Source organism: Impatiens glandulifera, chromosome 9, assembly GCF_907164915.1.
Source record: "Impatiens glandulifera chromosome 9, dImpGla2.1, whole genome shotgun sequence".
In the NCBI taxonomy this organism is placed as follows: domain Eukaryota; kingdom Viridiplantae; phylum Streptophyta; class Magnoliopsida; order Ericales; family Balsaminaceae; genus Impatiens; species Impatiens glandulifera.
This window is the reverse complement of record NC_061870.1, coordinates 11,156,249-11,169,653: the sequence shown is the minus strand read 5'-3', so window position 1 is coordinate 11,169,653 and position 13,405 is coordinate 11,156,249. Positions and strand designations below refer to the sequence as shown.

General features: G+C 33.5%; 2 protein-coding genes across 2 annotated transcripts; one reads left to right on the top strand and one right to left on the bottom strand.

Annotated features, from left to right (window-relative positions):
* Positions 1 to 2,829: 2,829 nt before the first annotated feature.
* Positions 2,830 to 3,668, top strand: LOC124915815 (uncharacterized mitochondrial protein AtMg00860-like). The gene is made up of 3 exons (XM_047456566.1): positions 2,830 to 3,016; positions 3,088 to 3,158; positions 3,528 to 3,668. The coding sequence occupies exons 1-3, from the start codon at positions 2,830 to 2,832 to the stop codon at positions 3,666 to 3,668; spliced, it is 399 nt and encodes a 132-aa protein (XP_047312522.1).
* Positions 3,669 to 9,008: 5,340 nt separating this feature from the next.
* On the bottom strand, positions 9,009 to 13,148 carry LOC124915416 (protein TRIGALACTOSYLDIACYLGLYCEROL 4, chloroplastic-like). The gene is made up of 5 exons (XM_047456128.1): positions 12,832 to 13,148; positions 12,270 to 12,519; positions 10,395 to 10,776; positions 9,957 to 10,231; positions 9,009 to 9,439 (listed from the first exon to the last, which is right to left on the bottom strand). The coding sequence occupies exons 1-5, from the start codon at positions 13,101 to 13,103 to the stop codon at positions 9,239 to 9,241; spliced, it is 1,380 nt and encodes a 459-aa protein (XP_047312084.1). The 5' UTR covers positions 13,104 to 13,148; the 3' UTR covers positions 9,009 to 9,238.
* Positions 13,149 to 13,405: the final 257 nt, after the last annotated feature.

The following is a 13,405-nucleotide window of genomic DNA, read 5'->3' as shown; positions in this document are numbered from 1 at the left end:
CTCCATATTATCTAATTTGGCTAATAATATAGCCATCTTTTGGTTGGATTTGGCTAATAACTGTTTGGACATACTAATAACCAACTTTTTCATATAAGCATGGTGAGTTTCTTGAGTTTTTTTAAGGTAATTTTAAGCTCTTTGAGCTCCTCCTTTAGCTCTATTTTCAGCTCTATTAGCTCCTCCTTCAACTCGGTTCTCATCTCTTTTAGCTCCTCCTTCATCTCATCAAATTTACATCCAACAGAAGGTCCTCGAGGTGATGCAGGAAATGACGTAGTGGTGGGGGGACTATGAATGTTGGCAAGTTTGGGGGGACTATATTCTACATCATACTTTCTCTTCAGGTTGGCTTCTTTGAGATTAGCTTCAACCTTTCTCTTCCTAGTGGCAGGTTTGGGAGTAACTTCAGGTTTAGGTTCTTTACGTTCTTCATATGCATTTTCATCTTCATCTTTGGCTATCTTCCCATTTGTAAATCCTTCAAACAACTCATCAGCTAACAAATCTATTTGTTCAATGTCCACCCCACTGTATAAGCTCTTCTCCATGGAGGACTCTTCCATCTTAGTCAGATTCGTGGTCTGAAAGGCAGACTTTATCTCTTGTAAGGTAATCTTCCTGTTGGATTGATAGACTATCAACCTTGGGCGTAGAGGCTCATTAATCTCATTCTTGCTGGAAAATTTAAGGATAAAGCCTTTGATAACCTCATATGTCCACACTTGAAATGCTAGTGCGACCCCAAAAATGTTATAAGCAAAAGGAGCAAAATGATCAGAACTCGATTTCTCCTCGATCTTCTTAAAATATAAGGAACTGATATGTTTCATGTTCTTGTTCAGACCCTTCAGGGTGACTCTAAAGGAGACCTTCCCCCATGGAAAACGGAGGAAACTTTCCACGTCTTCCACCATGTGGAGAATTTTGACGAATACAATTCTCCTTGGGTCAAATGAGAATAGGTACTGGAAAATCAAGCATACCAACCACATCTTGCATACCAGCCACATCTTCCTTGTCAGTTCATGACAAAAAAAATGAGACTCAAACTCGTTCATTCGTACAGTCATATTCCCTTTAAAGTATTTCATCAAGAGAAGTGGACAACCTCGGAATTCATCTGCTTCTTCGTTCGGCATAGGAAATCTGTCGAAGTTTAGGCTTGTAACCAAAGCATACTCCTTTATATCAAATACAAGTTCATGCCCATTGACCATGAATGTCATCTATACAACCCTAAACCTCCCTTGTTGCCTAAACCACCCTACTCTAAATCAACCTGGTCGAGCCCTTCTAAATCAACATATTTTAGCCAAAAAGTAATCACACCTTATACTTCTATAACCAAAACATTTCCACTAGATCAAATGAAACCATTGGGCCACTTGAGTATGGATGAGAAGAGAAAAAGAGGATTATGCTATACTTGCGACGAAAAATGGGATAGGACGCATCAATGCAAGGCCAAATTGTTCATGGTCTTGACCAGGGATCTAGAGGCTTGGAATTTAGCGATACCTAAAAACAATGAAATTGGTTCCACTACCTACCCATCTCAACCAGCCTCAATCGATGAACCATCCATTTATTTACATGCTTTGACAGGTTCCAAGCATTATCAAACCTTGAAGAATTCAGGCCTAGTGGGTCTTCTTCCTATGATCATTCTCATAGACACGAGAAGTACACACAATTTTATAAATAGAAGGATTCTAAAAGAACATTAACCACCCTACACAACCTACCCAAGCCCTTTTCGTGAAGGTTGCTGATGGTTCTAACATACTTAGTACATGTTACTGTCATAATCTATAGTGGACCATGAATGAAGAAGAATACATTGCAGACGTGAAAGTGTTGGCTATGACTGGTTATGATATTGATTTGGGAATAGAGTGATTGATCACTCTTGGCCCATCTTGCTGGGATTTTGAGAAACTAACGCTATCCTTTATCAAGAATGGCACTTCTACTCTTTTGCAAGGTGTCAGTCATGTTCAGATTGAGGTAATGCAGGAAACACAATTATCTAAATTACTGAAAAGGGGAACAATATTGAACTAGTATAAATGAGGGATTGTAGTGGTGAAGGACAATTATTTTCATTGATGGCAACAACTATAGAAAAATTACACACTGAACTCCAAAGGATGCTGCAGGATTTGGGAGATCTATTTATAAAATCAGTGGAACTTCCTCCAGTGAGAGAACAAGATCATCATATTCCTCTTAAAGAGGGTACTAAGCCTATTTGTCTCAGGCCCTATTGATATCCAACTCTATAAAAGACCGAGATTGAACGGATGGTGGACGAAATATTGGATAAGGGAATCATCTGCTGCAGTCATATCGCGTTTGCGGTCCCAGTTGTTTTAGTCAGAAAAAGGACTTATCGTGGAGGCTATGTATTTATTACAAAAAGCTAAATACATTCACAATCAATGATAATTTTCTTATACCCATCATTGAGGAGTTATTAGAAGAGTTACATGGCTCAGAGTTCTTTTCAAAGTTGGATTTGAGGTCTGGCTACCAACAAATTCGAATGCATCCCCCTGATTGTCACAAAAAAGCTTTTAGAACTCACGAAGGATTATATGTATTTCTAGTGATGCATTTTGGACTCACTAACGCCTCCTCTACCTTCTAGAGCCTTATGAACTCCATTTTTAAACCATTTTTAAGAAAATTTTCATAGTTTTTTTATGATATCTTAGTGTACAGCTCAACATTGAGAGACCGTCTAGCTCATATGAAACAAGTTTTGAAGACATTAAGGACACACAAATTATTAAGTGTGAATTTGGTTGTAAATAGATTTCATATATGGGTCACATTATAAACAAGCAAGGAGTTGTAGCAGACCTAGATAAGCTGAAAGCTATGGAAACTTGGCCAATTCCACAATCTATTAAGCAACTGAGGGGATTCTTGGGTCTCACAGGATATTACCGTAGGTTCATCAAGAGGTATGGAATTGTGGATAAGCTTCTAATCAATATATTGAAAAAAGGTAATTTCAGGTGGGATAGTGAATTTGTAGAAGCCTTTCAACTGTTAAAACGGTTAATGATTTACCACCAGTCTTAGCATTACCTGATTTTAACATACCCTTTGTGGTGGAGTCGGACGCTAGTGGTCAAGGAATTGGAGCTGTACTTATGTAGAAAGGGCAACTAATTGCGTTTATCAGTAGAGAAATTAATATCGAAAAGACTTCATCCTCTACATATGAAAAAGACTTAATGACTCTCACCTTTACTATGGAAAAGTGGAGACCTTACTTACGTTATAAGCCGTTCACTGTAAAGACTAACCATAAAGCACTTAAGTACTTGTTAGAGCAAAGAGTGTAGACTCCTGCACAAGAAAAATGGTTGTACAAGTTGGTAGGCTATGACTTCATTGTGCAATACAAACGAGGAAAGGAAAATATTTTTGCTGATGCATTGTCTAGAAGAAATGCTAAGGTACAATGTGCTAGAATTTCTGTATATCATTCTCTAGTTTTGAAATGCATTCAGACAATTTGGGAACATAATATCAATATAAAGAAACTCATCAGTGAGCTCCGAGCTGACCCTAAGGCTCATCCTGATTTCACGTTTATTAATGGTGTTCTTCGAAAAGGGGGGAAATGGTGGTGGGTATGGACCTTGCATTGAGAACCATTCTCATTGAATCCATGCATTCTAGCACGACAAGAGGTCATTCAGGCGTCTTGGTGACTCTTAAGAAACTCCAACAGGTTTATGCGTGGTCGGGAATGGCAAGAGAAGTAAGGGAGTTTGTTAGATCGTGTGATATCTATTAAAAGCACAAGGGGACAATTCGACTTACAAAGGTCTCTTGCAGCCGTTACCCATTCCTAATGGACATTGGGAATTAATCTCCATGGATTTCATTAAAAGTTTACACAAGTCTAAAGGGAAGACAGTGATTTTTGTAGTCGTAGAAAGATTGTCAAAGATGGCTCATTTTATGGGACTACAACACCCGTTCATAGCCAAAATAGTGACTGAGATCTTTATGGCCAACATCGTCAAGCTCCATGGCATGCCCTTATCCATTATTAGTGACAGAGACAAAATCTTCCTAAGTGCTTTTTGGCGAGAGTTTTTGAAGTTTCAAGGGAGGCAACAATCACTTTCAACCGCTTACCACCCACAAACAGATGGTCAAACGGAGGTGGTGAACAAATGTTTGGGCATCTACTTGCGTTATATGGCAGGCCAACATCCACACGAATGGGTCCAATGGATTCCTTTAGCTGAGTGGTGGTTAACACTAATTTCCATCCATCTATCCAAATGACTCCATTTGAAGCGGTCTATGGGCATAAACCACTGATCCATGTTCCGTACATGGCAGGGGATTCGAAGGTAGAAGTTGTGGACTAGGCCTTGTTATCGCGAGAAGCCACACTACAATTGCTTAAGTTCCACTTGCACTAAGCTCAAAATCGAATGAAACAATCGCAAGACAAGCACATGGTGGATGCTACATTGGCCATTGGGGATTGGGCCCTAGTGAAACTACAACCTTATCGCCAATTATCCGTGCGTAAACGATGTCACAAATTTTCACCAAAGTACTTTGGTCCCTTTTGAGTCACGGATAAAGTGGGTGCAGTGGCTTACTGTTTAGCATTAGGAGAAGGAGCTAAAATACATAATGTTTTTCATATCTCCCAAATGAAACGCTACCAAGGCACACCCGGAGCTATTGAAGTTATTCCTCTCATAAACAAGAAGAACCATATACCATCGGCGATACAAGATGAGAGAAATGTGGTGGTTGATGGGAGGCGTCGGCCGATACCAGATACTGGTTCATAAACAAGAAGAACTATCATTGTATATTTTGCTTTGACTCTTTTGTCTTGGACTATTAAATATATATTAGTAGTATTCTTTTCTCATCTTTATTTCTTATTCTCCTATAATTTTGAAATATTCTTCTCATAATTCTTCCGCTGCACTTTGATCACAGATTTCTCTCTCGTTCCTTGAGATCAAGAACTCTTAATCCCATTTACAGATTAAAGTCGTAACAGTTTAGTCCTAATATTTCTTCAAATCTCTCATTTTTCTTTCTTGTAAATCAATAATCACAAACAATTGACTAATAATGGGAAAGACATTTCAACCGGAGAGTCCCCATAACTTCTATTGACTGGGAACATCATATAGATAGAAGAAATACATTTTTAGAACTTTGTTTTGATGAGATTTACAAATGAAAATTCGTAGAGGATGGTCCTTCAATCATAGAAAGTTTGATAGACAAATATATATATATATATCTAATGATGCTTAAGAAATAAAATGTAGGGTGATATTCACGCTCTCACCACATATCAAATAGGCTTATTATATTTTATAACTGTTTCTCTCTCGTCATAATTACCCATTCATAATTACTAATTTATCTCTCATACCATAATTATTAATTTATCTTTTCTAATTAATTTTTATTTTATTTTACTAATTTTTCTTTCCTAATTATACGTATTATTTTTCTTCATTAATTTTATATAAACTTGTATTTAATATTATATATATATATATAATATATATAATAATACTATATATAATATATAATAACGTTTAAATAATTTATTAAACTTAAAATAAAATTACAAATTTTACTTTTATATTCATTTCTCTCTCATATTCATAATATACCTTCCTAATTAATTTCCGTTTTGTAACACTAATAATTATTTTATTTTTTATTTTTTTCCTTCATTTATATATATATTTCATATTTTCTTACGCATCATTTTTATAATTTTTTTCATAAAATAAAATTTTTAATTTATTAAAAAATTAATATTAAACGTTTTTCTCTCCTAAAATCTATATATAGTATATTTTATCATTAATTTTATATAAATATATTTTTTTTCTTCCTATTATCCTTTTATGCATATTTATTATTTATATACTTAATTAATTAATTTTATTTTATTCATTATATATTTTATCTATTATTAATTAACAAGGATTAAATATTTATACATTAAAATTTTAAATTCAATTTAAAAAATACAAGTGGTAATGGTTAAAGTGTTCACATATTTATTATTTATATAATTAATTAATTAATTTTATTTTATTCATTATATATTTTATCTATTATTAATTAACAAGGATTAAATATTTATACATACATAAAATTTTAAATTAAATTCAAAAAACACAAGTGGTCTAATGGTTAAAGTGTTCACATTTCATATTAGAGACCAGAGTTCGAGTCTCAATTTACGCGAATTTATAAATGATTGTGCATGTGGGTATGAGTGGGTGAATTTGTGGTCGATGTGGATGACATGTGTGAGTCCCTACGTAGTGGGTATGAGTGGGTGAATTTGTAGTCGATGTGGATGGCATGTGTGAGTTCCTACGTAGTGGGTATGAGTGGGTGAATTTGTGGTCGATGTGGATGGCATGTGTGAGTCCCTACGTAAATGCGTATGTGAATTTGTGATTAATGGGGAAGACCAAAAGTAAGGGTAAGATGGCATGTGTGAGTCCCTACGTAGTGGGTATGAGTGGGTGAGTTTGTGGTCGATGTGGATGGCATGTGTGAGTCCCTACGTAAATGCGTATGTGAATTTGTGATTGATGGGGAAGACCAAAAGTAAAGGTAAGATGGCATGTTTGAGTCCCTACGTAAATGCGTATGTGAATTTGTGATTGATGAGGAAGACCAAAAGTAAAGGTAAGATGGCATGTTTGAGTCCCTACGTAAACGAAGATAATATATATAATAATGTTTAAAACAAAAAATTTAGGGTGATATTTACCAAAATTTTACACATTTTATATGAATTTCTCATCAAATTCTCGCAGTACAATTATCTCTCTTTTCTCCTTAGGAGGTGGGTGTCGACAACGGAAGAAAGACCAGAGAAAAATATTCGATCTTGATTTGAAAAAAAAACGGGAAGCGAATGAATACGAGGATTCGAAATTAAAAAGAAATCGAGGATTTCTCTAACTCCGTGGATTCTGATTTTTTTTTGAAAAAAAAATTAAAATTAATTAATTTTTTTATTTTTACACATTTTATATGATTTTCTAATCAAATTCTTACGGTTTATCAAATTTTCGCGTTACATTTGTCTCTCCTTTCTCCTTAGGTTTAGGTCTTTTTTTTAAATCGACACTCATTTCTCTTTAGTTATATGTAGCATGAGAAGAGGAGGAGGGCGACGCCGACGTGATGGAGAATAGCAACGATGATGCAACGGAGGAGGGCGACGATGACGCAAGAGAGACATAAAGGAAAATATTCGATCTTGATTTGAAAAAAATGAGAAGCGAATGAAGACGAAGATTCGAAATCAAGAAGAAGACGAGTATTCTCTGTCTCCATAGATTTAGAAAAGAAAATAATTTTTTTTTTACTTTTTACACATTTTATATGAATTTCTCATCAAATTCGTTTCTCATTTCTCCTTAGGTATAAGTAGCACGAGAAGTGGAGGTGGGCAACGACGACACGACGAAGGAGGGCGACGACGACATAAGAGAGACCTAGAAGAAAAATTTTGATCTTGATTTGAAGAAAAATGGGAAGCAAAAGAAGACGATGATTTGAAATCAAGAGTAACCCGATAATTCTCTTTCTCTAAAGATTTAGATTTTTTTTTATTATTAGTTTTTTTCTATAACAAAACCTAATAAGATATTTTATAAGAAAATTATAAATAAAATTGTATTTTAATGAATAATATTAATATTTTAATTATTTATATATATATAATATAAAAATATAATAAATATATTATATATAAAAATAATACAAAATATATTTAACTCTATATTTTGATATTTTTGATATGTTGTAAATAATTGATAAATATTATTAATTTAATTTATAATATTATTATAAATATATATATTTTTATACAAAATATTATAAAATTGAATTATTTTTTTTTAATAAAAATAATATTTAATGATATTGTTTAACCAAAATAAAATTATATATATAATAATATATATATATAGTTTTGAAAAAAGAGTTTTATGGTTTTGACATATAAAAAAGATGGTTCAATATTATTTTTTTAATAAACTGTTTTCAAAATTTTTGAGAGGATATAATGAAGCTGAAATAATTATGTACAAAAGAGAAAAAAAAATACAAACATATTTTCCTCAAATATTATTTTTGCCAATTTAAGATAGTGTGATAATTCACGTTATTTTTTTTAATTAAATTAATAAAACTATAAAACTAAATTTTTGAATAAATGACCATATTTGTATTATTTTATTTTAGTTGTATTTTTTAAAAAAATTTATAAAGAAAAATTATAATAAATATGAGATTAGATAACTTCACAAAATATTAATAAAAATGAAAATGTGCAATATGAAAACAGTTAATATAGTATATAGTGTGATTAAATTATTTTAATATAGAAATTTTGATTTTTTTTATTAATTTGTTCGTTTGCATAGCACGAAAATAATGCTAGTGGATCTTAAAGGTACATATTCAATAACGATTTCTTGAAATGTTATTTTATCCACTTAACTTGTTGACTTATATTTGCTAACATTTATAGATTTATATATTAGTTATTTCTACAAAATGTTTATTATTCTTTAAAATAATTTTTGATACATGAAAACTATTAGATATGCTAAATTAATAATAATATTATTATTATTTAAAATGATACGTTTTTTTAGGTAGTCCTTTATATTACGAGATAAGGGTAAATATATTACTTCCAAGAGATACATTATCAAACGATAAAAAGTAAGGAATTCGTCAAAGAAAAAATCAACTTATAGTTGAGACATTTCTCACTATATCATCCTCCAAGTCTCAACCCCACCACAATGTTTCTAAATGATATCTAGTCACACATAATAAATTTGAACATACCACAAGGGACATTGCCAATTTAATCCAAAAACAGATTAATGTGAGGAAATCATGTTTCTAGACTAAAGGCAAAAGTTTGATAATAATCAATGGGATAACTTTTAATAAACAATACAATGAATTTAAGAACAAAATGGAATCTTCAAACATTTGTAGTTTACATGAAAGATCCAAAGAACCGAGTCTTTCATGTTACCATGATTCAAGACAAAAGGAAACTAAACATTTCTTCAGCTACAAACTGTCTTACAACAATAATTTAATAACTTCTTGAGAAAACCACTCCAAACTATTCTTGTTGCTTTGCATAAAGAGGACATCAAGGTCAAAATTCGAAGAGGCGGAATTCGATCATAGCCTCTTTCCTCTTGGGTGAATACCATGCCACTACTTTTCCAGATTCTAGGAGTCTGAAAGAATAATTTAAGCTGCATATAAAGTCCTCGAGTTGTATTATACCTTGTTTTCCAGAAGACAAGTTTAGTGCAATCTTAGAATCTGCTCGAAAAACAATTGGCCCCATAATCTGTAACAAAAAAAAAATTGTCATTGTAATTATGTGACAGAATTGACTTCATAATAAAAAATCATTCTTTTTATTGTTATAATGATTATCAAAGATGGCAATGTAACTAAGGTTGTGGAAGTAGTCCAGAACTAGAGTTGACAATTGAAAATCAGTTGACCTTGATTGCAGTTGGTTTCTTTTTCTTTCTTTTTTTAAATAAACTGATACATGAAAGAAAATAAAACCTTGTTTAGTGAAAATGTATATTCTTTTGGATCAATTCGCTAAAATATCAATATCTATTTAAAATATTATATATAAAAAAGAAAAAGTTAAGAACAATTTGGTTGATGATTTGATTGATGATGGAATAGTGGTTTATTTGGATTAACCCTTCATCAAACAAGACCCAAAGGAAGTGATGTGGAGAAGGTGAAAAAAGACCCCCCAAAAAAATGGAACTTACAGAATGGATAATGCATTAAAGTAATCTTGTAGAACCAAACAGAGAATGCATTAAAATGTAGAAAAATACCTGTTGTTGAAGTATCAGGTTGAGCCTTGGAGATGACAAAGTGTCGTCCGAAGAACTCACAGATTGGCGTGTGAAAATTCTTGACATCTTTTTGGCTAATGCTGAAGCCGAACATAAATCCAGGCGAGCATCAAACCGTGTCATGTCACCATAATCCTTTCGAAACATTCCGTGTTGAAAAGTATAGCAAAAAGAGGCAAAAGCATCAGCACTGAAATGGGAGCTTTTCTTCGGATACTTGTTTATATGACCATATCCAGCTGAACAAGTAGCACCTTGAGAAATAACATTGAAATCAAAGAAGAAGAGTGAAAAAAATTAGTAAATAGATAAGTACAATGAAATACATGTAAGAACACTAGGGAAAATGTATATTGAATCTCGGGTATAGGTAAAAGCATTTTGGGGTGGCATAACAGTAAATAATTACAAATTTACCAGCAATCCAAGATAAAGTTGAATGAGGTTCTTTGAGGCGAACATCATATGCAGGATTCAAGATCCTGCCATTTTCAGTCTCTTCAATGAGATCCTTCCTTGTCTCCTTTTGCCTCCATAAATCTTTGCTCTTCTCATAGGAAAACGCAGCTTTTGCAAACAATCCAGGCAACAGTGAAACAGGTGACTCAGAATTAGGGGAATTATCAGCTACAGGTGTACCTCCGTTTTTGTGGATACCATATCGATACCGTAGACCAGATTCAGAAACAAGTGAAGAGCAATCTAATGAAATTGATTCAGGGACATTCCAATATGTCCCGTTTCGATCTAAGAACAGTTCAGGCCATGCTGCCTCTAATAGAATATCATGATTTGGGAGCTACAAAAAGAACGGAAATCCAGCCTAAGAACAGTTGGTAACTGAAACAGAAGAATTCAAATCCAAAAACAAAATAAACTCCAATTTGAAGACATCCAAATGAATGCGAAAGGAATAGCTCAAATTAGTGGTGTACAAAATTGAACAAGGTTCGAAATAAAGACAAAAGGCTCCCTTTTCATAAAACAAACTTTACTTAGGCCAAAAAAAATATATTTATTTGGAAAAAATTGTTACAAAATGTTTTATGTAGCATCATGATCAACAAATTTGTCAAAACATCCTTTTTTTCATCCACTTTTCACTTAAACATGATTCGATAATTAAATCAAATTTTTCATAACAAATGCAAACAAAATTACTTTCAATTTTTTTTCTTGGCAATTTTTAAAAGTGATTTTGAAGGTGATTGTAACAAAATACTACTTTCCATAAAAGCCCACATTTCAATAGAAACGTTGTTTTCTTGTAGAGAAAGTAAAGAAAATTCCGGATCTACCCTCGGCCTGTGAGGAGTGTAGAATTACATGCTATATACCACAGTTCAAGACTCCAAGTCATACATCCAATTTTAACGCATGTCGGCCTTGTCGTATTCCATTATTAGTCACAATCTCTTCCCTTGTTAGGACCCTACATGTGACCAATATGACTCGTTATTCTCACAGGATTCAAGAGGTGTCCCCCGTGACACTATGTTCCACCTAATACCATTTGTAACACCCTAGACACTCAGCCCACAACGAGTGGATGATCACAAACTATAAACACATTAGACAAAACAACTAGGCTACCACAACTCAAGCCCAGGAAGTTATCTATGAATGTAACTATATCTCACTAGCCTCATACTTACAAAGACTATACGTCATTTGATTCCCAGTGTGGAAAATCCAACATAGACACACAAAGGTCTCTCCGTGTTCCATTATTAGTCTCGGTATTGTCCCGGTTAGGACTCTAAAATTCCACATGACACTTTATTCCTGCACAATTCAAAAGGTGGCCCCAAGTGGAACTTTGTTCCATCTAATATCATTTGAAACAACCCTCGGGCATGCAACGTGTGTGGGATTATAGGATATAGAAATAAAAAAACAATTAGGCCACCACAACAGAAGCCCTGAAAGGCACCATTGACGATAACTATAACACATTAGCCTTACACATGCAACATGTTACACATGGAATTTTGTATGAAACAAAATTGTGTGAACAACATATTGTGTAGTAAAAAGGAAGAAATGACAAAAATAAATAACAAGAATTTCAGTTTACTATTTCTGTATGTAACGAAAACCCATTATGTTCGTTGGTTTACCAACAACATTTTGTTCACTTGGAAATTAAAGAGTTAAAGGCACATTAGTGGATGGGGGTTTTACAAGAAAATCTAACCTAAAATGTAGAAAAGAAACTGAGCACAAAAGTTAAAATACATTGAAGTATTGATTTCAAAATTTATCTTTCAATATACTAAAGAAGTTCTTTACCTTATGGAATATCATGGCTCTCTTACGACGACCCTTCCTCTCACCCTGTGCTGCACTGCTCAGTAATAATGATGATGAGTCGGACAGTGCTATCTGCGAGCATAGTCCAAGAGAATAGAGAGACTTATCCAAGATATGCTTCAAAATATCTTTGAAGACAGGCCCTTCCCACTCATCAGCATTAAGGACTTCAGATTTGATGTTAGAAATCAATTTTATTGGACGAAATTGCCCTAGACATGCAAGCCACCTATGAATAAAAGATGTATAAATCAATGGTAATACTTCAGAACTTGTAGTAAGATTGAATAATGAAAATAAAACAGTGTTGTCCATCAAACAATGTCAATCAAGATGATATAGTTCAAGGTCTTGAAGACATGAAAATTGCATCTTATTTAGGATATACTCAAGCAACATGAAAATTGTTCCCTATTTCAGGACAAATTGTAAGATGCACTCAATCAACATGAAAAGATCAGGAAACGCAAACCCATATCTGTAAATAATAGTATTGAGAAGAAAAAATATAGACTGCAAAGGAAATGAAGCTGAAAGTTACCCGTTAGAGAATTCATGACCGAAGATGGAATGGATTGCGAAGGAACCGACATTCTTTAGAGGGGCGGGTGCGTATAAGGGAATGATTCCTAAAGGGAATCCATTCTTCATAATAGAGAGCTGCTGAGGCCGGATCACCCGACTAGCTCGGGCACCGTCGAGAGGGAACGGTTCGCCGGGTACGTGCTTAGCTGAACCCTCGATAAGCGCTTGTGGACTGGCCACATTCAAGTCCCAGAACGCCGCATCCATAGCCGTTCTGAGGTTCGCCATTTTCAAGTCCTCCCTCTCTCTGTCTCTGTTGGAGTGTTCCCCTTATCTAATCAAGGTTTTTCTCTTTTGGGGTTTAGTTTGTTTGAACTTCGGCTCTTTCAACATTTGCTTTGTCTCATTTCCAAACGCTTGTTTGATGGACCGGCATTGTTTTCATTAACCTATCTTGTTTTATTTTATTGTTTAAACATTTTTAACATATATTTTCTTAATAATATATTAATCATGAAAAATTTTGTTATTAATTTTTTTTTTTTTTTTTTTTTGTTACTTTATAAAGTTGGTCCACAAATTTTAATATA

Bases quoted from the DNA above. Each gene is read 5' to 3' on its own strand.
- LOC124915815 (XM_047456566.1), top strand. From the start codon at position 2,830: ATGGGTCACATTATAAACAAGCAAGGAGTTGTAGCAGACCTAGATAAG. The intron at 3,017-3,087 runs GTAATTTCAGGT...ATTTACCACCAG, and splicing joins AATCAATATATTGAAAAAAG to TCTTAGCATTACCTGATTTT. The intron at 3,159-3,527 runs GTACTTATGTAG...AAATGCATTCAG, and splicing joins GTGGTCAAGGAATTGGAGCT to ACAATTTGGGAACATAATAT.
- LOC124915416 (XM_047456128.1), bottom strand. From the start codon at position 13,103: ATGGCGAACCTCAGAACGGCTATGGATGCGGCGTTCTGGGACTTGAAT. The intron at 10,232-10,394 runs GTAAATTTGTAA...TTATTTCTCAAG, and splicing joins AACTTTATCTTGGATTGCTG to GTGCTACTTGTTCAGCTGGA. The intron at 9,440-9,956 runs GTATTTTTCTAC...TTTTTGTTACAG, and splicing joins ACCTGATACTTCAACAACAG to ATTATGGGGCCAATTGTTTT.